The 27,195-nt window shown below is 49.0% G+C and overlaps 1 protein-coding gene across 1 annotated transcript in view; it reads left to right on the forward strand.

The window, feature by feature from the left end:
* The window catches only part of FMNL2 (formin like 2), a gene marked incomplete at both ends in the record, with an annotated part of 128,845 nt that overhangs the window by 61,104 nt on the left and 40,546 nt on the right, over positions 1–27,195 (forward strand). The window contains 5 exons of the mRNA XM_080347215.1: positions 7,329–7,412; positions 15,813–15,893; positions 20,009–20,085; positions 22,215–22,298; positions 23,789–23,941. Coding sequence (XP_080203341.1) covers positions 7,329–7,412; positions 15,813–15,893; positions 20,009–20,085; positions 22,215–22,298; positions 23,789–23,941 — 479 coding nt within the window. The remainder of the gene's footprint in view (positions 1–7,328; positions 7,413–15,812; positions 15,894–20,008; positions 20,086–22,214; positions 22,299–23,788; positions 23,942–27,195) is intronic.

Below are 27,195 nucleotides of genomic sequence, written 5' to 3' on the forward strand. Positions count from 1 at the left end.
GACCTTCTCCAGCCATGGAAGGAGGCGAGTTTAGGGCCAGAGCCTGGTTCTTGTGGAATTTTACCCCAGTCTGAATAGACCTGGTTGCCACCAACCTCCTGCCCTGCGGCGTTGGGTGATCTGGTCGGTGTGTAGCTCACCTGTAGTTCTGAGATGAAGAATGCTGCACCAAGGCTGCAGGGCTTGTAGACCTTTAGTTAGACCTTAGGCCAGGAGTAAGGGAGGAGTATGGAGGTCTTGTGACGCTGAGTTGACTCGTCTGGAGCTGGTTGTCCCAGCAGAGGACAAGAGGTGGAGAGGTGCGAGTCTCCCCCCAGCCCTGGCTTGTTGCTGCTGCCCGGGCACCCTCTGCTCAGCAAAGATCATTTCTCTTTGTAACATAATAAACCGGTTTCTTTTCACACCGACTAAATTTAGAAGATGCGAAGGAACATTTACAGGCTCAGAAATCTGACAGCGAAAGGTGACGGTGTCAATGGCTCTGCGAATATACACGAGCGGATCTGAACTGCGTGGTATGCTGCTTTCCTTTCTCGTTTTGTTATTTTCGGAATTTTGTTACTTTTGGATCCTGGTTTCTGGGAAGACGAAGGCACCTCGCAGTGCCAAGAAGTAAACCTGGATCCACTCAGTAAACCTGGATCCACTCAGTAAACCTGGATCCCCTCAGTAAACCTGGATCCACTCAGTAAACCTGGATCCCCTCAGTAAACCTGGATCCAACGGCGCTTCGTCCTCTTGCCCTGGCCAGGGAATGGGGCTGCTCCATCTCCCTTGTACAGTACGAAGGCGGGCGATATGGATTTGACTTACAATCCAATTTTGGATCTACTTTGTAAGAACTCACTAGATATTAATAAAAGCTTAAAATAGTGCAGGCTGTGCTTTAAAACAGCCCTGACCGTAATGCAGAAAAATTTAAGATTGCAGCTCATCATGATGGAGACAAGGGAGATAAAACCCGGAGAGCTGGAGGCAAAACGCAGTAGCTGTGGCTGTTACAAAACTCTGCGAGGAACTGAGAAGTTGGGCTGATGAGCTGGAGAATAAGCTCAGATTAGGAAATTCCAAGTGAGGACAGGGGGTCCTTGAAGTCTGCAGTTTCTGGAGTTAGGAGCAGAGCTTTGATGTCGGTATGTAAATTTGAATCTAATTTACAAGGGCCAAGAATATTATTTTAAATGTATTAGAGCGCTGATCTTTTTCATCAATACTGTTGTGAAGCCAAAAGCTACCCGCGGTTGTTTTTCTGTCTCTCTGGTAGCAGTGCAAATTGGGAATAATCCCAAACAGAGGAAGGGCAGGGGGAGAAAGCGAGCTGGGAATTAGGTCTCAGGAATATAAGGTGCGTCTCAGAGAGGAGGGTGTATTAGTAACCTGCACCCTCCTCTGCCACGCTGGGGATGCTGTAGCTGCACATAATACTTTCTTGGGTTACCTTTATTTCATTTAAAGCTAACAGTGCCATTGTGAAATCGGGACGTTTAACTCTGCTGAAACGGCTTTTAAATTTCGCTTTGCTCCAGCTCTGAAGGTCGCAGCCTTGGCTGAGTCTCGCCTTGCCAGGCTGAGCTTTGCTGCTGTACCTGGAGTGACGCAGGGCTGGCTTGTCCCGTCACCCTCCGGCGGGTGGCATTAGGCTGCTGGAAACATCTCAGATTTTAGGGGCACACGTGCTCCAGTTGTCTTACTAACACATGCAGGGCTGTTCTTGGCAACAAATGGATCAGGAGGACTGTGCTGTGTTTGTTGCACATTAATGTCATGATTCGTAAATAAAAGGGATTTAGATTTAAAGATGATGAGATTAATAAGAAAGAGCAACAGCCTAATGCTACTAATTAGCAACGCATCTGCTTTCGAGTCAGTCAAGTTGCTGCTACGCTTGTTTTCCAAGACATCGAGCCTTTTAATTCTCATTGAAAGGAGGAATAAGTTAGAAAAATACAGCTCGGTCATCCCCCCACCGGCTTCTCGCGTGCTGCTGTGACCTGGACTGTGGGTGAACCCATAGTTAGTTACGTGCTGGTCCTTAATGAAACCACAGATGCCGCTGAACGCTGCGGTATTTCTGCACGGGGGATAATCTCGGGCAGTCAAGCACCGTTGTTTGTGCCTGTTCTGTGTCTCTCTCCCATGGATGGGCACGGTGTGGCCAGGTTCAAGGCCAAGGGTGAAGCCGAGCGCCGCGGAGATGGTGCCCAACCTTACAAATCGGTCTACAAAACCAGAATTGAGTGCCAAAAAATGGAAATGGAGGCTACACAGTTTCCGTAGCAAATTCAGATGCTCTGTAGACTCAAACCCCAGTTTGCTTTTCTATGGAGGCTTCTGGAGGACAGAGGGGAGAAGGTTGCAATGGCCAAGGCAGCTGGTCACAGCACATGGCACTAAATTTGTTCAGTTTTGAACAGGGCACCGAAGTGCAGCCCTCAGCTTTTCCCTGGAGTTCCGGAGGATTTCGGCTCCCAGCCGTGAGGCCGTATTTAGTTGCTCTTGTTTGGGGCTGGCACGTGCAAGCCGAGGTGCCCGCGCTGGCGTCCTGGCTTTCCTGCTCGCAGCCAGAAAGTAATGTTGCAGTGTGGGAAACAGCGTTTTCCTGCTCTCACCGTCACCCTGCGATGGGTGAAATCATCTCCTTGGGATGAGCCTGAACCTCCAATCGCCCCGGTCCAAAGCGCCGGTACTGAGTCTGCTCTGGAGACGCCGCCGGGGCTGCTGATCTGGACAGAGCTGAGCTTTGTTTCCTACGTTAAAACCCCATATATTTCCTTGACGTGCTGTTGGTTTTATTTTTAACTCTTAAGCAATTTAATATTTTGTAGGTCTGCTAGTATTTCCCCCAGTTTTCCATCTGCTACTGCGATTAATTTAAGTTCTAGCTTTATAATGCCAACCCGGAGCGAACGGAATGGAAACCTTACCTATATTATTTGGCACGTCGCAGGAGACATGAATAACTTTGGAATTTGTGGGGAAAAAGAGAAGTTATGTGTTTTTGGAGCCAATCCACGGTTGGGAACGGGCCCTCGCAGACAGCACGATGCCGTGTAGGATCTCGCCGCCGTTCCTTTTGAGTGCGGCGCTCCAGATTTGTGTTTGTAGGAGTTTCCGAGGAGGCGGAAACCTCACTCGGAGGCTGTAAAGCGATGATGTGAACTGGTTTCCTATTGCCTCGCAGACATTGAGACAGAATTATGTGCCTTTTTTTCCTCGTTTTCTCTTAAATGGTGTGACGTAGTGGAAATGTGCAGTATGATGTGGAAGGGAAGATTAATTTCCTAAAGCTGTCGGTCTGTGGAAGGAGGGAGAGCATTGAAGCTGCGGAGCTCACCCAGGTGCGGATGCTCAACCAGGGCTGGTGGGCATCAGCGTTTTAAACAGGTCTGTATGAGCCAGGGTGACAACGGTGCAAGAGGCACAATCCCAAACACAGGGAGGTTGTATCACGGCTACTATGTGGTTACGTGTTCCAGCTGTGGCACGGACTGGCAGCCTCTCGGTTCGTGCTGCCCTGCAGCTTGTTGCACTTGTGGCAATGACTTGAATTAGAATTAGCTTGACCAGAAAGAGTTATTTTTGATTCAGGCTGTGTTTAGTACGAGCCATACCGTGTGGGTGTCTGCTCCCCAGGAACAAGCGCCAGGAGCTGAGGAAACGGCCTCAAGTTGCCCAGGGGAGGTTGAGGTTGGATGTGGGAACAATTTCTTCCCCAAAGGGCTGTGGGGCATTGGAACAGACTGCCCAGGGCAGTGCTGGAGTCACCAGCCCTGGAGGGGTGGACAGACGGACATGAGGTTCTCAGGACATGGGGCAGGGACAGGGGTGGGTTGTGGTTGGACTCAATCTTGAGGGTCTTTTCCAACCAAAATGACTCTGTGATTCTGTGTGCGTGGGGTCAGCCGGGAATGGGGACAGGGATGGGGACAGGGATGCAGAGCAGTGCGGGGCACAGGACAGTGTGGCTACTCCAGCTGCTGTTGCACGAAAAATAAAGGTCTTTTCTGCCCCAAGATGGGATCCTGGTGGAAGGAAGGTACCCAGGGCAAAGGTGCAGTTGGACATGGGGGACAGTAAGGGACGACCTGGATGGGCACACAGGCCGGAGAGGAGCGAGTGGGGCCATCGCCTCTGGCAACAGCAGGGATTTAGATCCTATCAGGAGTGGAATAGCTGCGCTATCAAAAGCCTTCAAAGCATGAATTATAATTAGGATAAAGACGGAAAGAGAAATCACATGTCTATGACCTGTAGTTAACTGAAAAACGCTGGTGTATGTGAAACCCATCGCAAGGGCTGCAAGTGGCCAGGAGACATTTGTGAGTCATTTCACTGATCCGCAGAGAGCAAGAAACCCAGATTACTCATGCATCTGGTTACTTGTGACCGGAGTCACAGCTCTTGTAGCCGCTAAGGTCAAGCCAGCCAGTTCAGTAGCCGCCTTTGCCATCATTACTGATGCAACAGTGGAAGGTTGTGCAATTAGATATAGCACACTTGGATTTCGGAAATGCAACTGGTGTAGTGCCATGCATAAATGTAAAGAAAATACATTGCTTCCCATTTAAATAAAAATATCATGGCTTGAAAGCTAGTTTTCCAGCAGGGAGTGGTTGTTAACAGTAAGACCAGCTGAAGACCAGTGTTAGTCTGGGTTTTAGAGAAGGCATGATCTATACCTGCCTTATTTTGTGTGGAGAAACAAGGGCTATATGGTACAGCCACGTATGTTGAATGGATGTGCTGGGGCATCTGGAGGCATCAGGAGAGTCCCCAGAGTCAGGAGGTGACTCATGGATGGGGAGAAGGAGCAGAAATAAACCTGCAGAATGAGCCGAGAGCCTCAGGCTGGGAGAGAAAACGTCTTGCCAGAGCTTCCAGTAAACGGATGCAATTTGATCCAGTTGCCAAGAAAGCCGTGCAAACTGATTTATGCGTAAAACAGAAAAAAGTTAATGTCAGACTGATGCTGCCAGTGTGAAAAGCCCTGGTCCAAGCGCATCCCCTCCCGGTCCAAATCCATCCCCTCCTGGTCCAAGCGCATCCCCTCCCGGTCCACGCGCATCCCCTCCTGGTCCAAATCCATCCCCTCCTCACCACATGGATGATGAGGCCAGAGGGGTTGTGTTTTTCTTCCCAGTCCCTCCAGAAGAGACAAAGGATGGGACTGGGGGTACCGGGGTGACTGGCCTTGGTTTGCCTTGGCCCAGGGTCCTGTCCATGGCTTGGTGAGGGACTTGCACACAAGCAGCTTTCAAAACTGCTTTGAATTCCTTACTGAGAAGTGAGGAGGTGCAAACCATCCACTGGGATGTGAACCTGGTTGCACACAGTGTATCCACAACCAATTTTACCAGTTGGGCCAGTGCAGGGGGTATCTGAAGTGGGCTGCAGTGATTGTTGAAATGCATGAAATGGTTGTGTGCAGCAAAACGACGTGGAGCAAAGAGTTCACATTTCAGGATGAGGTCAGATTTAACTCATTGTGAAATGAGATCACTGGGACATGCTGCCTGGGTCTTGTTCTCCCTGTTTCAGGCTTTCATCTGTCCTGAACTCTTGCCGCGACTGAATTCTGCAAAGGTTTCCAGGCAGGTTTCTTGTCCGAGCGCCAGCCCGGGTGGGTAAGCTGATTAGCTAGGAGGAGATCAGGGCTTGACAAGGGGTGTATTGCACGTAAACTGTGAAGCTTTTGCTAAAGCCGAGGTTTATTCTAAGCTACGAAATATGTTTGCATCCTCAGAGGTAAGGAATGGTTCTTGAAAAACCCCCAGGAAAAATACCAAGAAGTGCATTAAAATGATAAGTAGAACTGATAAGGTACATGGTGAGAGACTGGGAGGAGAATCAAGTGCAGATACGATCGCTGCCTATAAATACTGTCAACATGACAGTGCAGATGAGCAAAAGGAAGAGTATGTGTTATCTGATGGAAAATAAGCTTTAGGAAGAGCAGTAGAGCAGTGAGGGGATCCCCGGGAGCGGTGACGCTCGTCACGGGGATGGAGGGAGATAAGGTCTCGAGGGATGATAGCGAGTCCATCCGCACCATCCCAGTGGCCCACGGTCGCTGTCTGAGGACTTACTGCAATGTCAATTTTATCGTGTGCTGCTCAGGGGTGTCAGCAGGCTGGGCTGGTCCTACCAGCTGCTCCTGCTGCTGTTTGTGGCAGTTTGGGCTTTCCATGTCCCTCCTCTCCCGACACCCGGGACCGGGTTTGTGTGACGAAAGGGAGAGGCTGGGCCCCAGTCTGGCTGTGCGGGTCCAGCTGTAGCAGAGTGTGGGTCCGGGAGGGTTTCTAAGCATTTCCAGGTCAGCCTGCTTTTAATAAATATGTAAAACTGCCTATAGCATGGGTTGTGAAGATGGGTGCTCCCAGAGCAGGGTGTTTTGATACCTAAACACCAGTTCATTGATGGCTGCTTTGCTGAGAGATTATTCAACAGCCTTTGGTCCTCCAGGGTTAACTGGGGATAACTGGGCTGGTCTGAGAACACGAGCTGGAGACCGAGAGGTGCTGGGCAGGTTTTTCATTGAGGCACTTGACTCGCTGTGTGCCGCAGGGCCGCGCTCAGCCCTGCTGTTTGCAAAGCTCTCCAGGTGTTCCTGGCTTCTCCAGGAGCCCAAGCACGACAGCTATGCTGCACATTTAGACCCAGATCTTAGCAGAGCTGCCCTGGGAGCAGCCAGGCTGTGCCGCCCTACCCCAGGCGATTGCCCATGGAGAGATCCCAGCTGACATCAAAGGAGCCAGCAGCGATGGGCATCTCCTAATTGCTGCCTCTCCCTGCATCGTTACTGCAGCTTGTCATTCACGGTCCCAGGATCCTTATCTCTGCGTCAGGATGGGCAGCAGCAATCCCACCCCTGGGATCTCTCCCATCCACATACAGTGACATTTAAACACCTGAAGAGTGTTTAAATAAAATGAAATGGCATTTTGAGATCTTGTTTGGAGAGAACTGGCCTTCTGCCATGTGAGTTTCCCATACGAGTGTGCTCAAGTGGGGACAGGCGAAGGGACAAGGGGATCTGGTGGCCCATGGGGACCTGTCCGGGGTGGCAGGTGGTCTGTGCCGTGTCCTCTCCTCCGGACAGAGGTCACCTCCTGCTGTCCCCAGCCCTGCCCCTCGGTGCCTTGTGATTCACTGGTGCTTTTGGGGCCAAAGACGACGTTTAGAGGGAACATTTCTGAATAGCCCTGTCAATAGGAATTCACACAGAACAATGGCAGCAGCCGCCACGTCACCTCGGTTCGCTCCTGTCTGGCTGTGCCGGAGCCCTCGCCCTCCGCGGTCCCTCACGTTTGCTCTCTGTTTCTCCGCAGAATGCCATGAACCTGCCTCCCGACAAAGCGCGGCTGCTGCGGCAATACGACAACGAGAAGAAGTGGGAGCTCATCTGCGACCAGGTAAGGGCGGCCAGGGGGGCTTTGGGCTGACAGCACAAACCGGGTTTCATCACAGCGTCCCCGGGCTTAGAAAGGGACCTCGCGGAGGACAGGTATTTGAACAGATTCAGACATTCCTTTCTTTGACATCATGCTTCGTTAGTGGTAATGACTTGCCTTGCAATAATAATTCCCTTTTTTGCCACAGAGCGCTATTCTTTCCCTTTGATGTCACCATCACCCCCGTGCCCGTTTCCTCTGGGCGGTGAATGTTTCTTATTTTGCCCGGCACAAGCTCAAAGAGACTTGTCCCCACCAGTGCCCCCTCAGCGAGTGCTCGTTTAGTCCCTCTCGACCCGTGTAATAGGAACGGGTGGTCTCGACCCGGTGAGTATTTGTCTTTGCACACCAGGAGCGCTTCCCGCAGCTGGCGGTCGCTGTCGCCTTCAGGGGCAGGCGAAGGGTGATGCAGCCCGAGCTCCCCTTCGCCTCCAGAGCCTCAACAACAACCTCAGATTAAGCAGCACCATATGCTGAAGCATCTTTGGTACAAGAGCTCCGCTGCGGCGTGCAGCCTTGGCAGCAGCACAGAGCAATTAACAGGTTGGCTCTGCCCTGGCAAATGAACAGAAACGGCATTATTTAGAGAAAGCGAAGCATGCCAGAGGTAGGATGTGCATTTGTGAGCCAGCAGCAAAATCAGGTCCTGCCGTAGACTTCAAAAGTAATCTCTAATGGAAATAATTGATCCAGGACTGAGAAAGGATGTTTCCTTGGCGTGTAAACACAGCGGTAGCAGAATGAGAGCTTGGCGGAAGGCACAGTCGTGCTGTGAGGTCAGGAACATTTTAATAAATACATTTGTGGGACATTTCCTATTTAGCTCTTACAGTGACAGATCCTCTGATAAAATCCAACAACTTTAAAGTAAAGCTGAATACAGAACTACTTGCTGTTTTTCCATGAGTTTTCTGTGCAAAAAACCTGAAGCGTCGAGCTATTTAAAGTTTCGATTTACTGAGACACTGAACAAATGGCTTAATTTACTGTAAGTGATTTGTTTCACGGACGTTTGCTCAGAGCAGGTGCCCTCGGAGCGTGCGGCCGGACGGGTGAGCTCAGCCCTGGCGGCGGGGCTGGAGCAGCCCCAGCGCAGCCGGGATGCGCGAACTCCAGCTCATCCAACCCGTGCAATGCACAGCTGCTCCGATTCGCTCTGCGCTGCACAGCGGGGCGGGAGGGACGAGCAGGTGGAAACACAGGGAAGGAAATGTGCAATCTGGAGTTACCTGAGCCAATCTTACCAGCTCCTTGCACAGGGCTGAGTTCACCCCAGGCTGGGATGAGTCTCCTCAGGCAGGGAAGCGGGGAGACCTGAAGGTGCTGCAGCAAGTGGAGAGAAGGGAACGGAGCTGGTGAGGGGCTGGAGCACAAGTGTGATGGAGCAGCTGAGGGACCTGGGGGTTCAGCTGGAGAACAGGAGCTGAGGGGAGACCTTCTGATCTCTGAACTGCCTGAAAGGAGCTTGGAGCCAGGGGGGTCGGGCTCTGCTCCCCAGGAACAAGCGCCAGGAGCAGAGGAAACAGCCTCAAGTTGCCCAGGGGAGGTTGAGGTTGGATGTGGGGAACAATTTCTTCCCCAAAGGGCTGTGGGGCATTGGAACAGGCTGCCCAGGGCAGTGCTGGAGTCACCAGCCCTGGAGGGCTGGACAGATGGACATGAGGTTCTCAGGGACATGGGGCAGTGCCAGGGCTGGGTTATGGTTGGACTCAATGACCTTGAGGGTCTTTTCCAACCATGACTCTATGAAGCTGTGCAGGACTGTTGTCACCAGCACTGCGAGGGGCCCCAGGGGACAGGAGGTGACAATGTGCCACCTTTCCAGGATCCAGCCGGCCGAGGGTCTGTGCTGGGGCTGCACATCTGTGACGTGTCCCAGCCCCGGCAGCACCGCTGGTGCTGGGCAGGCACTGCGAGTCAGAAAAGCGCCGGAGTGCAGCGTATGGGGTGTGAAATATTGAGCGCTGTCCACAAAATGACGGTGCGTGGCTAAAAGTACTTCCAGGAACAGATTCTGTACAGAACATGTGTTTTTTGTGTGCATGCAGATTTTAACTGCTATTTTCTATTGGTATCACTCATTTACACCATTTTCACCCGCTTTTGCTTAGTGAAGGACTGAGGATGTAAATTAATGTAGCAGCTTGAAGAAATTCATTCTTTCCCTCCTGTGCTTTTACCTGAAAGGGAAAAGAGGTTGCTCTTAAATTATATTTTCTATATTGTCTGTAAAGCGGACCCTAGCCATTTATCTGTGAAATAGGTTGAGAATATATGGGGAGAGAGTTCAGCTCCCAAACGGAGCTTTCATTTTTGCAGAAGTGAGATTAACCAAAGTGGGGAGCTGCCAGTCTCATCAAGATGATGACGATAATAATATAATCTGCTGTGAATGGGGTTGTCCACGCTGTAGTGAGTCACTGTAAGGGTTTGCTGGGCTGGTTGTGGGGACTCCTGTGTGGTATTTTCTGTTCTATATGTTGTGTGTCTATAAACCTTGCAAGTCATCTCCGTGGTGCTGCTAGTGCTCTGAAAGCTTGCTCCCTGCCTCTCTGGCTCAGCAAACAAGGAGAAGAGCAAAGCTCATAAAGCTATTGACCATCGTGGAGAGGTCCAAGCGGTGGGTCATCTTGTGGGCGAGCATTAGGAAGGATTCTGGCAGGGATGGACACCATTTCTTGGCATGGCGAGCCACCCTTTTGGTGTCCTCTGTGCCTCTTCATCCCGCCCTGGGCCGTGGTGGGTGACAGAGGGGGCACGAGTGCGGAGGGAGAGGTTGGGGACATCTTACAAAGTTCTTCATTGCCCTCTAATGGCAAATTGTGGCAGGGGCATTGCTGTGTCCTCACCTTTGGAGACACCAGAGGTATGTGTGGGGATTAGTGAATTTTTCCTGTCTTTGCATATGCTGCACTAGCCATTGACAGCTCTATTTTGAGAGCTTTTGCTTAAAAATATGTTTTGTACCCCGTTGCGGGTAAAATCCAGTGTTTTGATGAAGTCACAAACGTTGGGATGGTACAGGTGCTCATGGCTTCATTTATCCAACCCGCCGGCACTGAGACAGGTGGCTCACTGAAAATCAGATGGTGGGTAATGGAGCAGTTGGAGATGCAGGTGCAGGGCACGAGTGGCCCAGGCTCCATCAGACAGTGAGTGATGGAGCAGTTGGAGATGCAGGTGCAGGACACGAGTGGTCCAGGCTCCATCAGACAGTGAGTGATGGAGCAGTTGGAGATGCAGGTGCAGGGCACGAGTGGCCCAGGCTCCATCAGACAGTGAGTGACGGAGCAGTTGGAGATGCAGGTGCAGGACACGAGTGGTCCAGGCTCCATCAGACAATAAGGGATGGAGCAGTTGGAGATGCAGGTGCAGGACACGAGTGGTCCAGGTTCTGCGGGGCCGAGCAGTGGTCACATCTTGGGGCTCAGAGGGAGCATCTGCGGCTCTTGTGCCTCTTGGCTGGGTCCCTGCTGGTGACCCGGTTTTGCAGAAAATTAATAGCGGTGGAAACGGATCCCTCTGCCCCTTAATTGATGCTGCGATTAACTGCTCCTGTTGTTTCATTCCGTAATAAAGACATATAAAGTGACACGCTGTCCTGCTGGCGGGATGCTGAGCTGCCCCGCAGGGCTGTGTGGTTTGGGGACGGGTGGTGGAAACATGCACCACATTTTTGGCGTGTTTGTGCCTCGGGAGTGAGAAGATGCTGATCTCCAGCCCTGCTTGTCCACCTCGAGTCACCACCGGTCACCATCTGTGCGCTTTATGCCCCCCCAGCAGTCATTGCCGCCGGGTTTGTGTGGTTGCGTGTGAATCTTAGGAATGAAACCAGTTAGCGAGGGTCATAATAATAATAATAATAATAATAATAATAATAATAATAATGATAATAATAATAACATATGTCACTAATGCAGAAAATGTCCTGAATGTCTTTGGAAGCAAAAGCCACAATTTCCTGGTTACGCAATAAATAGATTTTCCAGATTTGGGTGGACGAGAGATGTGTTGAATTCCTTGTAGGATCAGATGGAAGAGGAAATGCAGAAATCCAGCAGTTGGAGTATAGCTTCCCAGCCCCCTTTTTTTTGGTGTCCATCTGGAAAATAAAAAGTGCTAATTCTGGAGATTGCTGGTGAGAAAAGCACCGGAGCAGCGTTGTACCCCTGTTCCAGCCTTGTCCCTGATACCTCCTCGTTTATTACCCTAAAGGGAGGTGCTGGGGACCGGGACATCTTGCTCTCCGCTCCGGTGCCGCTGGCTCCTTGCATGTGCTTCTCTGTCCTTCTGGCAGCAATTTTTCAAGTAAGAAAAGGGCCTTTTATCCTTGGGAAATTAAGTTAGTTTGCTTTCTAGGTGACTGACAAAAGCCGGGCTGAGTTATTGCCGGTCTGCGCCTCTCTCCTTTCAGGGCTGTAGATAGTGTCGGTGCTTCTATGAGTCACGTAGCGGAGATAAAATAGTTTTCATCGGGATTTATTATTAACTTTGTTGTGTCTGGACGGCGCGGTGCTGGGGTGGCGGGGAGGAGAAGCCACCGTGTCCCAGTCGTGATGTCACCCACTGGTTTTTGCCCAGCGAGGTCTGGAGGCTCAAACAGGGATTTTAAACTTTAACACGTGTGTGGTAAAAATCCCCAACCTCCTCGTTCAAATAGCGTTAAACCCCTTGCCGTATAAATTCTTATTTTGAAAGTGGATTTGGCCAGCGAGCGACCGCAAATTGCCAGAAGCGGAGGGGAGGAACAGACAGGAAAAAGCAATAATTTTTAACTAATTATTTACGGTATCTAAGGCAAGTGGATTACGTGTGAACAGCGATGTCTCCATGTCAGCCGAGGATGTGTTTGTCATCCAGAAGAAGGACCAGAAGGACATGGGGGGGACGCTGTCATCGCGCCGCGCTGACGCTTGGGTTTTGCAGCTTGCGACGTATCAGCCTCTAATAAAAAACAGTCAGAGCTGGATAAACCCAGACAGCAATCACAGCCAGGAAAGGGCAGTTTTACAGGCTAATCTCTCATGGCTTTCCAAAGCAGAAAAAACACTTTAAGGGGCTATAAAAATGTTTCCAGGAGATGTTTACCACAAGTGGTTCTTGGTCACTAGATAGAGTATTGCTGGTATCTGCTGTTTGTGGATAATGTCTTTAAAATCCTTCCACCCAAATGATTCTCATAGGCAGTAATGAGCAGCGTCTTTTTTTAAGGAAATCACTGTAGAGATGATTACTTCAGTACAGAATTACAGCTAGGTTTGAAGGAAACAAACAGAAACTTCTAGTTATCTATATTGCAGACTACTCAGTGTGCTCACTGAGCCTCGTTAAGCGTCTCATTTTGAAGACTCCAGGTATTAAAAGTGGCAGTTAGGAAAAGCTCCTGGCTTTAGCAGATGATGGCTGATGAGTTAGGAAGAGAAATAAATCCATAAGAGAAAAATAGCTGCTCCGGAGGCTTAGGCTGAGCACAGCAGGGCTGCGTTGGCATGAGAGAACCCTCAGACAGGAGAGGAATAAACCCCAGAGGTAAGCGGAGCTTTGTTAGGCGGGGACTTTGCTGTACCTGCTGCTCCACCACTGCACTCCAACCCCCTCACGTGTGAAGGATAAATCAAATTTGGATGTGGTTATCAAGTGGAAAACACTTTTACTGTTGTGGTTTTTTGTAGAGAAGGACACGGTTATTCCAATGCTGTGATGAGCCAATATAGAAGAGTTGAGGGGGAGGATGAGAAGCGGTGGTGTCTCCGAGGTCTGGGTACCTCGGTAACTTATTACTAGTCTACGAAGGGCCAGATTCTCATTTACAGCAAAAAGCCTTGGTTTTTGGTCTGTCTACCAGTGTGAAGAAGTTTTAAAACAGTTTAATGGATCAAAATTGCTTGTAAATAACTTGTATTTACGCCCTCTGTAAAGCCGCAGATCCCCAGGGGGCTGTCGGTCTGACTGAGAAACCGGCCCAACAGAGGGAGGCAAAAAGGGCAAAAATGAGGGCGGTGGTTGCGGTAAATTGAATATCGACTTCTCATTCTTTCAACCAATTTATTTTACGTGCTTTTTATTTGTTTAGTTTTTAAAATACCCTTCAAAGTCAACATCGATGGGTTTTCCTGCTCCCAGTTAGCAGCGAATTTAACTACAAGGGTGTGAAAGGGACCCTCAGATTTGCATTTTCAGGACTGTTTTATAGATTAAAAGGAGATGCTGGTTCCAGGGCCGTGTTTGGCCCCTACGTGTGAGGGTGAATGGGAAAAAAATCTGGTTTTAAAGAGGCAAGAAATGCCTGCTGTCTGTCTAACAGAGCTCATGGGCCACAGCGCAGACTTTTGAGACTCTTTGGTTCATTTTTTCCTTCTGAGCATGATGAATTATTATTATTATTTCTTTTTTTTAACAGCAAACAGCAAGATAATAACAGGAACGACTTTTGGTGCTCAGACAGTATGTTCTGGTAACTGGGCAGCAGTGTCCTATTCATTATGAAATAACTTTCAGATAATGTAGTCAGAATTGCATCCTGACCTAATAAAGGGAGGTTTCAGATATCGGTTATAAAATGCGAAATTTCAGGATGAAATTGTTATGAGATCTTTCCTCAAGGGAAAGGGCAGAATAGCTTAAAATTCTTCCAAGATACAAATAGCATCAGAACTGTTGGTAATGCTCTTAGCAGGTTTGGACACAGCGTCCCCCTCGCAGAACAACTCGTGTTCTGCAGCAGCTTTGTAGGATGAATTTCAAGCTGGCTGTGCAAGGAAGAGCAAGGGAAAGTCAAGCAGCTCGCACAATACAAACCTTGCAGACCTTGTATTTGTCGTCAGAATCTTTAATTCACATCTGAATGGGGCTGGTGGTGGATTGCAGACCAAGTGTTCCTGTGAGGTCAGAAGTTGGGAAGACTTAAAGGAGAAAGAAGTCTCAAGGCGTGGCCGAGGAGATGTTTTACAGTCGCAGGAACCTGCCTTCCTCCAGTGGGGCTCCAGCCTTTTGGGGAGGAGAGAGAAGCACATGGTGGTTCCTGGGCTTTCCCCATGGGACAGGGATGGTGTCTGGTCCATAATTTCCCTGCTGAGTGTAACTGGCCTCGGTAGCACTGGCTGGTTTGCTCCTGCCACACTGGAGGTCCCTCAGCTCTGCCCCCATGTGACGTGGGTGCTGAAGGAAACCATCCGGTTCTCCAGGAGCGGTGGGTGGCTGGGACGAGCTCAACCACCGACATGGTCCCGGCAGAAATGATTGTGGGGACATGACCCCCAGGCACAATGTCCGTGTTGGTGCTCAAGAGTTGGTTGATGTTGAAGTTGGTTGAAGGGGCCAATAAGAAAGATGGGGATGGACTTTTGAGCAGAGCCTGTTGGAACAGGACAAGGGGTGTTGGTTTTAAACTAAAAGGGAGAGATTCAGGCTGGACATGGGGAAGAAATTGTTGCCCTGAGGGTGGTGAGAGCCTGGCCCAGGTTGGCCAGAGAGGTGGTGGCTGAACCATCCCTGGAGACATCCCAGGCCAGGCTGGACGGGGCTCTGAGCAACCTGAGCTGGTGAAGATGTCCCTGCTCATGGCAGGGGGGGCACTGGGGGGACTGGGAAGGTCCCTTCAACACAAACCATCCTGTGATTCTGTGATGTAGGAAGCGCGATGCTGCTGTATTTGGATGTATTATATTTATATAGAATATAATGCCTCGTGGCAGGGGAGGCTTGGCCGGTGCTCCTGGGGACACTTTGCTGTTGCTCGTCCCATGTCCCTGCCCACAAATGGAACCCGTAAGGGCTGGGTTGAGAGTTGCTCACCAAAACAATCCAATCTAATATCCTGGAGTTAAAATATTGCTTGTCCATTGCTAAAGTGCTACTCGTGCATTCATTTTTCTGGAACCCGAACAATGATATGATGAGATTTCTCCCACGACTAGACCATGCAGTGTGTTCTTAGACCTGTTCCAAGTGATAGAAAAGGTGTCTGGGCTTTTGGGGTGATGGCTTTCAATCAAACATGGACACTCTTCTAACATCATTCTTTCCCCTCGGTGCAGCTGGCTCGCAGAAACCCTATTACTTCACATGTGTGTGTTTGTAACTACAATTCAAAATTGTCATTGAATATGTAAGGTGTATTTTTATGCACCCTATATAAATATTAAATTCCAGAATATCATGATACATGTAAATCTATTTTGTTTGCGTGCATATTGTATATGCATATGTTATATATTTGTGAGTATAAGGTATGTACATATAAAATGATATTTTGTATATATATACTGTTTAAATATGTGTGTGTGAGCATTTTGTATATATAGTAAGTAAATACAGGAGATGTTATGAAATGGCTGATGTTTATTCTTGCGTCCTTTGCAGGAAAGGTTTCAAGTGAAGAATCCCCCGCACACGTACATCCAGAAGCTGAAGGGGTATCTGGACCCGGCTGTCACCAGGAAGGTGAGGAGGGTCCTGTTCCCATCCCTCATTCTGCCCTGAGGATGGTCCTGGGGTCCCGGTTCCTTCCTGCCCTTGTAGCAAAGTCTCTGAGAAGAGTCCTGGAGGGGGAACCAACTGCGGAGAGAAGCAAAGAGTAATTGGAAAGATGCTGAGATTTTCACAGCTGGGAAAGGAGAAGGGATGTTGCAAAGAAAAGGGCCATCTGACACATGAAACAAATCGTTTTAATAACTTCAGCTTTGATAAATAGTCTCACAAATTATCACTGGGCTGTGCTCCAGGTCTGACTTTCCACGTGGGCAGTGCTGGTGGCGAGTAAAACCTCCGTCAGGTGGCACTTCCCTCACCCCTGTGAACAGATGTTGAAACGTTGAGTCCTTTTCCGAGGGTGTTTGTGTGTCCGGTCCCACCGCTGGCACACGTCCCCGCGCTGCGGTCCCAGCCCGGGTTGCACTGAAGGCATAAGCTGGGCTTTATTTACATGGCACAGCCTCACTCGTCCTCCTGCGTATTATTTTGCCCAAAACAGTTAATCAATCACTCATGAAGGACTCAGGCATTTCAGTTGAGCATCGTGCATCCCCGAATGTGCCGTCTGCACCGGGATGTATTTGTGGCTCATTCTGACATTTCTGCGCCGCTCCGTGCGCTCAGCAATAACCTCCAGGATTTTAGAACAACAGTAAATCTCCATCCTGCTTGGAGGACACGGCTGAACCTTCGGCATTTAACCACTTTGGGTATCAGCTCATATCCTGTGCTGATAGTTATAATAGCCTTCAAAAAAGATTAAAAAGAGAGAAAAGCTGTAGGAAAAGGCAGCGACGGCCCAGCAGAGCAGACCCTGCCGCTGCCTGGCTCTGCCTCCGCCCCAACAATCGCCGCTCTGTGTTGCTGCACAAAGGGCTGAGGTTGGTGCCCGGCGGTAAAATACGGATCCCGGGGAGGTGAACTCTGTCCCTTGTGGGGATGAGGGACAAGCACCGGGTCCCATCCTTCCTGCCCCGCTTCTCCAGCTCCTCGGGGCTGCGGTGCTGGCTCTGACAGCGCTGCTCTTGTCAGCGGCTCTGCCGAGGAGCAGGAAACCATTTGCTAGGGAATCTTTCAGTTTGCCTGCAGCCGATTATGGGTTTTGTTAAAAAAAAAAGAAAAAAGAAAAAAAGTGAACGGGGTCTTTGTGTTTTTTCCTCCCAAAGGGTTTTTGAAATTTGTTTAGCGTTTGGCTTTGCTCTGCATTTCTCCGTGGGCGCACATTGAAGCCTTTCTTATCCTAATACCACTAGGAGAGTCCCATGACAAATGACAAAACCGAAGGAGCCTAAAAATAACCCCATTGAGTTCCTCTCTTTTGTGGCGTTATTGTCCATCGCCAGCAGCCTTTCCTCAGCCGGCGCTGCCACGCGGAAAGGTTGACAAACGCGCTTCGGGAGGGCCGTGCGGTGTTGTGGGCAGAGCTGGCCCGAGCAGGATTGTCGCTGTCATTGGGGCGGTGTCGGGTTTTGCCGATGGTCCCCGGCGTGGCCAAGAGAAAGCGGCTCCAAACGCTGCTGCGAAATGCGCCTTTCGCCTTGTAATTGGGGTCACAGTGGCTCTTCCCAGGGAAACAATTGCTTTCCGTCTGAGCGGAATATGAAACGGGAAAATGAAAGTGTCGAAATGACTCATTTTTAAAGAATTCGGTGGCTCCTAGAGCCCAGTAAAGCACAGAGCCGGCTCAGTGCTCTAGTTGCAGATCGGCCTTGCAGGGGGTTAATGCCCCACGTGGGAAGGTGCTGCCCATTCCTGCCGTGTCCTCCCACCCATCTCCTCTCTGCCTCAATATTTTATCTCCAGAGAGGGAATGTTTTATGTTGCCTGCAGTATATGGTGTAAACTCTCTCGGGAGTGAGGGCACTGTGATTTTGTACTCCGAGCTAATTAACTGCGGTCCAGGGAAACTGTCTGAGCCCAACGAGCAATTTCAAAGAAAAAAATTAATAGCGCCTCACATCTGCTAGGAGTTTACAGCGAGATATCTATTTCAGTCTGCCAGTGGCTTTCTGAGCTGGGGTTTAGTCTCCGAGTCAGGCAGTGGTGCTAACCAGCACGTGATGAAACCCCGGAGAAAAAGGCAGCTGATAATGTTCGTGTAGGTCAGCAAGGTAAATCCCGTCCTTTCATCATCCTCACCTCAATAAATGGACTCCTGGGAATTATTAACTGCCACTAGTTGCCTTGATTTCATTGCGGCGCACTGAGAACAAAGCCTTTTCTCCCTCGTATTCAGAGCACAGTCCTGCTCGCACCGGGATCGCTGCCCCCTGAACACTTAGCAAACACATCGGGTCTCTGTGTGACAAGCAATGACCAAGTTGTATGTTAAATACTGCAATTCCAAGATGATTATCATTCTCCATCCACTTCTGCTCTCATTTAGCGGGTTCACAAATGGGAATTTCCCCAAATAGAGGGAAGGGAGCCTGAGGCAGGAGGGAAGAGCATCCCTGGCTCTCTTGTTCCGCACACCAGGTTGTGTTTGCTGCACGTTGGTGTTGCAGAGGATGGAGAGGAGCAGCTTGGCTGGACTGGAGACAACTCGGTGTGTGCTTAGAGATCTGCTGTGGCCAGTGCCTCAGTGCCTGCTTTGAGACCCACACCGGGGCTCCCACTGCGTCCCACTGAGGTTTTCCAGGTCGCCCTTCCTCCTGCTGTCCAGAGGTGACATGGATCACAGGATCCCAGAATGTCAGGGACTGGAAGGGCCCTGGAAAGCTCATCCAGTGCAATCCCCCCATGGAGCAGGAACACCCAGATGAGGTTACACAGGAAGGTGTCCAGGCGGGTTGGAATGTCTGCACAGAAGGAGACTCCACAACCCCCTGGGCAGCCTGGGCCAGGCTCTGACACCCTCACCCCAACAAGTTTCTTCTCATCTTTAAGCGGAACCTCCTGTGTTCCAGTTTGTACCCATTGCCCCTTGTCCTATCACTGGTTGTCACCGAGAAGAGCCTGGCTCCATCCTCCTGACACTACCCCTTTCCATATTGATCCCATGAATGAGCCCCCACTCAGTGTGCTCTTGTCCAGCTCCAGAGCCCCAGCTCCCTCAGCCTTTCCTCACACGGGAGATGCTCCACTCCCTGCAGCATCTTGGTGGCTGCGCTGGACTCTCTGCAGCAGTTCCCTGTCCTGCTGGAACTGAGGGGCCACAACTGGACACAAGATTCCAGGTGTGGTCTCCCCAGGGCAGAGCAGAGGGGCAGGAGAACCTCTCTGACCTACTGACCACCCCCTTCTAACCCACCCCAGGTCCCATTGGCTTCCTGGCCACAAGGGCCCAGTGCTGGCTCATGGTCACCCTGCTGTCCCCAGGACCCCCAGGTCCCTTTCCCCTACGCTGCTCTCCAACAGGTCATTTCCCAACTTACACTGGAACCTGGGGTTGTTCCTGCCCAGATTCAAGACTCTGCACTTGCCCTCGTTCTATTTCATTAAACTTTTTCCCGCGCAGCTCTCCAGCCTGTCCAGGTCTCTGATGGCAGCACAGCTCCCAGTGTCACCACTCCTCCCAGGTCGGTGTCACCAGCAAACTTGCTGACAGTCACTCTAGTCCCTCATGAACCTCATCTCCTTTCTGCTGCGTTGCTGCCCGGGGTTTTTCTCCTGCCTTTTCACGGCCTTTACCAGAGTCTCATTTTGCAGGCACAGTTCAGATCATTAGCGTCCGCATTCCAGCACTTGCTTGCACCCCCGGATTGGTAATTAGACAGAAATCGTGGCGGGGTGGTTGGTGTGGGTGTGAAGTCGTGATTAAAGCACCAGGCTGAGAATGGAGCCCAAACTGCGGTTCTCAGTGGAGAGTTTGGTACTAAACCAAAGCTTGTGTTGTAAGGAAACGTTTCTTTATCTACAGGCTTTTTTCTTTATCCTGGAAACTCAAAAATATACATGGGAACAGAAGTGATTTTTCTGCGCATGTTTTTGTTGCCTGCTGGACTATTATTGTTGCATTCCTCAGGATTTAGAGGGGTTCTCAGTTTACCTTAATGTTTTGTGTATTCATTCTGCACCGTGTGACACGTTGATATTTTTAATTGCGTCACATGAGTCTAATTGCTATTTTTGCTTAATAACAGAAATTCAGAAGGCGAGTCCAAGAGTCTACTCAAGTACTCCGAGAACTGGAAATTTCTCTAAGAACAAATCACATCGGGTAAGAATGTTTTATGACCTCTGGTCTAAGGTTATTTTTTTGTATATATATCTACTGATGGATGTCTTTGAGAAAATATCTCTTTGCATGCCAAGCAGTGATACCACTTGGTTGATCATTGAAGCCTGAAGGGCTCGCTGAGGGATAGCTGAGCATCTCAGAAGCGTAATTCAGCTTTAATCCTTTATAGGATTCATCCTTTATAGGGTTCATTCACATCTTGCGAAGGCTGTTAGCAGATTGCAGCCCAGCTCTGCTCCCCCTCAGTCAGAGCAGCAGCGAGCGTGATTGTGTCTAGAATAGCAATAGCATTGCAGCTATAAATATATATATGGAAAACCCCCATGCTGTTTTATAGCTTTAACATAATGCAGCTCACCAAGCCTGCCTGTGAGTAATGTTACCAGGATTTTACTTCCACAAAGCAGAAAATTCCCCTCAAACAGCAAAAGAACTGCTGGAGACTTCAGTTTTCTATCAAACATGCCGTTCCCATCCACATTTCCACCGGTCTCGCGTCTCTGCTTTGGATCTTGGGACCAGAAGCCGCCCAGCCCTGGAACATCAGCCAGAAGGGTTTCTCTGGCGTTTTATTTCATGACCACACAATCACATCTATTTCAGAGGATGCTGTATGACGCTGCACAGATTGATGGGTGTGCAAAACAAACCGTGGTGGAGCACCAGATATATGAAAGAGCCTGAAAAGACCAACGTTTATTTATGTGCTTCATGTGGCTGAAAGATACACTTCCAAATAGATTTTATAAAAATGCCAGGTGGTTTATTTTAGCTGGTAAACAGTGGAACATTTAAACCTCCAAAGACAAGAATAACTCAGAGGTGACGAATTCCCACTTTGCTGGGAGAAGGGTAACTTGGATAATTCTCAGGGACCAAAATTCACAGTAATAGCTTAACACCTTTTATGAAGAGAAGGGACAATTACTATTGAATGTACATCCCGAATGTCACATTACTCTTGCCGGTGTGCTGTCTATATGCTTTTAAAGCCTGCTAGAGATCAGGATGTGATAGAAAACAAACCAGGTCCCGGTGGCGGATGGTGAGAAGGTGATTTGCTCGGTGGTTTGTGCCGGGGAGGTGATGAGCTGCGTTTGGAGCGAAGTGGTGGTGGGAAAGGCACCTACCGGCTCTGGAGCTCGGTGCGTGGGAACACATCTAGTTCCTGAGCCAGGCAGAGTGTGCATAGCTTTTAAAAAATTATATATATATATATTTTCCCCATCATAACGCTGCAAAAACGCTTGTTTCAGTGCATTTATCAAGTCTTCCAAAGGACTCTATTTTAAAACTCCTCTAAATAATAAATAATGCTCTTTTTCTGAGCGAGCGAGCAGTTTTGCCCGGCAGCTCTGCCTCCCCGCAGCACCTCTGCTTGTTGAGGGTTTAGATTCAGGGGTGACAATCAAACCCTGGCAGATGTATTGTTAACCCCCTCTCCCCCCCACTTCCCCCGTTTGCCCCTTCCTCTCTCCCCTTCCCACTCAGCACAGGCGATCGGGAGGGAAAGAAGGACAGAGAGAAGAGTTGGAAAAATTAACAATGTTTTACTAATGCTACTAATAAGAATAGAGAAAATAATACAAAATATACAAAATCAATCTTGAAAGTCTCAGCAACTGCAGAGCTGGCACCCAAAGTCCTGGACTGGACTCTGCAGCCAACCGGAGCTGGATTCAATCTCTCACTGGCCTCAGTTCACAGGGACGACTAGCAAGGTCCTCTCCTAATGTCGGCCATAAGCAGAAGGGAAAAAGCAAAGGGACAAGATTCTCGTGATCTCCCACTTTTATATGAAGTATTCACGTTAATGGAGTGTTATACACAGTTGGTCAGTTTCTTGGTCACTTGTTTCTCGTCGCCCCTCTCGCGAGATGTCCATCCGTGCTGATCAATAAGTTTGCATTCCATTGCTAGGTTTTACCAAAACATGTGTCTGGTTCTCCAGGAAAATGCAGTTAATATGAAGGCTTTAGCTGACAGGCAAAATTCACTGAAAGAGAAAGTTGTTTTTAAGAAAACCAGGACAGTGCTTTATCCGAGCAGGATCCCCGTGGCTGCACCGAGCCCGTGGAACGCTCTGACATCTCTGATTTCTCTAACAGATGGGTCAGGGAGTTCCTGAACGAGGAGAACAAAGGCCTGGACGTTCTGGTGGAGTACTTGTCCTTCGCACAGTACGCCGTCACGTAAGTAAGACGTGCCTGCTGCTTCAGCTTGCATGGGAAAGCAAAACCCTTGTATAGAGCAAGAGGGAAAGTGTTAGTCTGGAACTATCAGATCATAACACGTTGCAGAGGAAACAAAAAAAGTCCTAAATGAAGCCTAGAGAAAATTTCTAGTGCTGCACTGACATATTTTTTACTAATTGGGTACGTTCAAAAATTCCAACTGGCTTTAGCTGAGAATGTTGGAAAACGGGCAAAGGGCAAAAGGTCTTTGCATATAGAGATTATTTCTAAGAATTTACTCGCTTACTGATATTTACATGATGTGCTACTAGAAAAAAGCCTTCCATTTTTGAATGGAATGCCTCTCACATTCTATAAAGTCCATTTTCTTGTGTTGCAATGTCCTCTCATCTCCTCTCCAGCACCTTATTGCATCGTTCCCTTGTCCGTCTTTTCTAATTAGTCACACGCTGTATTTAGGGAAAATTAGAAGATGTTCAGCTGACTATCTGGTTTTGTATATCCACAGGCTTCCACTTCAGGTTATTATCGCAGTAGATTTTTGTATAAAATTGTATTAAAAGAAGTGGAAGGTGAAAGATGCTGTTGCAGTGAGGGGTTCGAGCTGAGTAGAGTTGATACTTTATTCTTAGAAAAGATGCCACCAGATGTGTATGTATCGTCACACAGAAAAGAGATTTGTGGTGGAGTTGCAATGAAATTAATGAAGGAAAATGATATGTTTTAAAATGTTCCTAATGCTGGAAAAAGCTGCACAGCATAAAGGAGCGTTTGTATAAAGACTCTCTTCCTAAAATTATACAAATGTACGCAAGTTAACTTGCTGGGTTTTTCCCCTCTCCAGCGTGGTAAACATGAGTAATAACCTCAAAAGCTGCAAGGAGAACAAGGGATTTTTGCTAGAAATAGCACTACAATAGGCAATGAGTCAGAAATCAAGGAAAATCCGTAATGATTATGCTAATATTTTACATATGCCGGGAGGTTCGCGAGGGCCAACAAGGCGTAAGTGTCATGTATTGGTGAAAGAAACTCAATTAGTACTTGCACACCGTGTTGATTTATTGAAATAAAATGGAGACAGCTCTAACATTCCCCCTGTTTCCCTCAGGACAGGGCAATTCATCAGCAAAGTGGCCGACACTGTGTTTATTTTACCTTGAAGTAGAATAACACGTAGCTGTTGGATGTTTCCGAAATCATGGGCTGGCGTGGTTGGCTTCTCCCTTTGGCAAGGTCCAAATTTGATAGAACCATAGAAACACAGGGTGGTTTTGGATGAATAGAGACGCTCGGGATCATCGAGTCCAACTGTAATTTGCTGCACGGTGCATCTGCAACTCGTGTGGAATCGCAGTCCAAGGCGATCGCCCGCGTTGCTTTCTTCCTCTCTTTGTCTAATCTTTTGGGACCTGCGCATGTCGGTCAGGAAGGAAGAAGCAACGTGCATCTTTTTTGTCTAACCCTGAATTTCTGTTTCCTTTCAGGTTTGACTTTGAAAGTTTGGAGAACAACGTGGAAAGCTCGATGGACAAGTCCAAGCCTTGGAGCCGCTCTATCGAGGACCTGCACCGAGGCAGCAATTTGCCCTCGCCCGTCGGCAACAGCATCTCCCGCTCCGGCAGACACTCCACCTTACGGTGAGGGGGTAAATCAGGCGGTCGGTGACCTGCAAACAGGGAGTGAGAAGAGGCAGGATGGTTTTTCCAATTACTTTTCGTCTTCCCCCTTTTCGTGGTATAGACTTGGCCTATGTAGGAAACATGTTGTGCTGATGGTTTGGGGTGGAAAGAAGCGCTAAGTGCGTGTTGCACAGCAATTGAGGGAATGGCAATAATAACTCTGCCTCCCTCCCCAGTGGTGAAATGATCTAAGGATGCACAACACGTTTCCATCAGGTACAAGGTGCTTTGCACAGAGGAAGCAATTCCTTTTTGCCTCAAGATTTCCATGGACCCAGCCAAAAAGGTCTCTGGTAGCAGCACATTCCTTCCATGAACAAGGTGTTTTTTCTTTAAAACACCACCTCCATCCTTCAAAGCTGCTGTTAATGCTGGCAGCACCCCAGGCTTTACTATGAAGTGTCTCTTTCCAAATACTGTGGGATTTTTTCTCAGTTTGTGGAGAGGCAGTATCACTTCGCCAGCTTGACGCTCCTAATTCCTTCAGTGCTTCACCATTATAAACCATACTGACCCCCACCTGTGGACTGGCACCTCGGGGCACAGCTCAGAGTGCTGAACGGCGTTGACTTTTGCCCTTTTTTTGGGCTTTTCTGGAGTTGTGTTACATAGTACTGTGAACACAAAGCGGGAGGCCAAAACAAGACGGAGCCAGTGAGGACTTGCAGCTTTTTCCTGCATCTTCTGGTAGAAGTTCCCTTCTGGTTTGTCAGCGTTGAGTTCCTGAGCTGTAGCAGATGCAGTACCTGGGAGATGTATTATAGTGTAATGTGTAATAGTTGGCAGACATGGAGCGGTGGAGGGGACGGACACACGGCTCTGGTTCGGAGCTACAGCCCAGGGAGTGCAGCAAAAGCACGTGACCAGTTGATTTTTACATTGCAAAGGTGTTCTTAGTGCTTTAATTACTAAGACAGAGGAATGGCAGAGCCCTGTGCTTGCAGGAGGGTGTCCGATCATGCTTGTGATTAGTTATGCTAGGAATGGATGTCAGGTCTACGCTTTATTTGTCTTACATTTTTTTCTCTTCATTTCCTTCCATCCTTTTTCACATCCTCCTTTATTCCTTATCATTTTTTTCTTTTAACTTTCCGTTTCAATGTCTCCTTCCTGGCATCCTTCACTCTCCTCCCTCTTCCCATCTCTCTTCCCCCGTCCCGTCCGTCCGTCCGTCCGTCCGTCCCGTCAGCCTCGCTCCTCTGCCCGAACATCTCCGGTTCAAACGCCACCAGAGCTGCTTTCCAGCCTCCTGCCCCTGGAGCGGCTTCCCGTGGGGCTGTGCCCGCGAGGCTCCCGGCCCCAGCGCCCCGTAAGTCCCGCGTTGCGGGTGCCCCGTCGCAGGGGCTGTGCCGGGCATGGGGGCCGCGGCCGGACCCGCTGCCCATGCCGGATAATCTGGTAACCGCACGTCTCGGTGGAGCCACCTGAGCGTGGCGGGGACTTTTCAGCCTCCAGAACGTGTGGTTATCACATTATAACTTCCAAGTGCAGTTTGCTTCCGTAGAGCGGGCTTTTCCAAAAGAAAGTAGGATGTGTTTTGCTTTGTGTTTTCCTTAGCGTGTTGCAAATAGTATTATTAGTTTCATACCGAAGACTTAGAGCTCTTAGTCAGTGTCTGTGTTATTTCATCTTTTTTATTACAAATAGAGACTTTTATCCAAAACTGGCACAGAGATGTAACCCAGTGCAATGCTTTTCAGATGCAGAATCAACTTTATGCTGAGGAGACTTGGGCAGAAAGTATCCAACAGTTATGTGCAATTAGCATCTTTGGCTTGCGTTTTGTACAAACAAAAAATAATCTGTTTTAAGATGCGTGCTTTTTCAATGGCTGGGACTATGTATAGTAAAAAAGTAAAAGCTAAAAGGAGGTGAGAAGTTTTTAGTGTTTATTCTATAATTAGTAGCTATTGGTTAACTGAAGCAGAGTTTGTTCCCGAGAACAAGCTGGTGCCCGTTGAATGGGGAGGGTGCGCAGGTCTGGGCAGGACCAGGAGGTTCCTGCCCCGTCTCTGGGAACACAGCGGGTGTGGGACATGCGGAGACCCTGAGCGCGGGTTCTGCTGTGCGGAAGCTGCTTTTCTGTCCTGGTGTAAAATCCATTAACGTGGAGAGCGAGGAAGGAGCGATCCTCCCTCCTGGATGGGGAAGGAGAAGGCTGACAGTCTTACCAGGCTAATCTAAAATTCAGGAGCCGGACTCATCCCTGCTATGCCATAGCGATGTGAAAAAGGAGAGCAGAATTGCTCTGGATTCCTCTTTATTAAAACAACAATGTGCCAGCTTTCACACTGTTCTTTTCCCTGGTCTTTGGCGGTGTGGTGGCACCGCGGGGTTCGGCGCTGCGAACCTGCTGCACCCCACAACCCTGCGGTGCTGGACACGGTTCATTACAGCACAAATCACAGGAGATAAGCCCAAAGCAGCGCTAGGAAGCCCTAGCAGGGTGTGTGAGCATCCCTTGCCCCGGTGTGACGGGGACACAGGACGTCTGTCTGTCTGTGTGTCTGTCCATTTGTGTGACCCAGGCTATCCATGGCTGATTGTGACTTTAACTGGCTTCCCGTAGCCCTTTTCAGTCATGCCGAGCCAATTCCCTGCTTGCTGGGTTTCCTTGGCAACTGGGGGGGTTCTTTTCTAAGAGGAGGCGCAGGGATTTGGGAGGCAACCACCAAAATGAGGGCAGGAGGATAAAAACGGGGATGAACCTTTGGGGATTTTACTGCTGCTTTTTTTGGGGGAAAGAGCGTTACTTTCACATGAGAGTCATACTTTCCCGTCAGATAAATATTAATGCAGACTTGGTAATGTCCTGGCCCATTAGAAATTCTCTTTCTTCTGAGTCAAATACTTCAGTTTTTATGTGGATTGAACTGAGAAACTTAATTTCTTCTCTTCAAAATCGGTGGAGTCCGTAATGAGAGAGCGATCCTGGCAAATGTGTCTTAATCCGTAACTGGGTTTTGAATGCATTCAGTAATTGGACTCAAATTGGACGCTGCTTCGTATGCTCAAATGTTTTAGTTTGGACTTTGCCATTAGCACTTTGCTCGGAGACCAGCTGTCTGATCTCCGCAGCTCTATGGATTAATAATTTTCCCAGATTCTGTTAGATGAGGACAAAACCAGCAGCACAGTCACAGGAGGGCATGATATTCTTGAGCAGGTAATAAGATTAGAACAGTAGGAAAAACCAGCTGTAACTTGTATTT

This window comes from Nesoenas mayeri (genome assembly GCF_963082525.1).
Source record: "Nesoenas mayeri genome assembly, chromosome: 6".
Classification (NCBI taxonomy): domain Eukaryota; kingdom Metazoa; phylum Chordata; class Aves; order Columbiformes; family Columbidae; genus Nesoenas; species Nesoenas mayeri.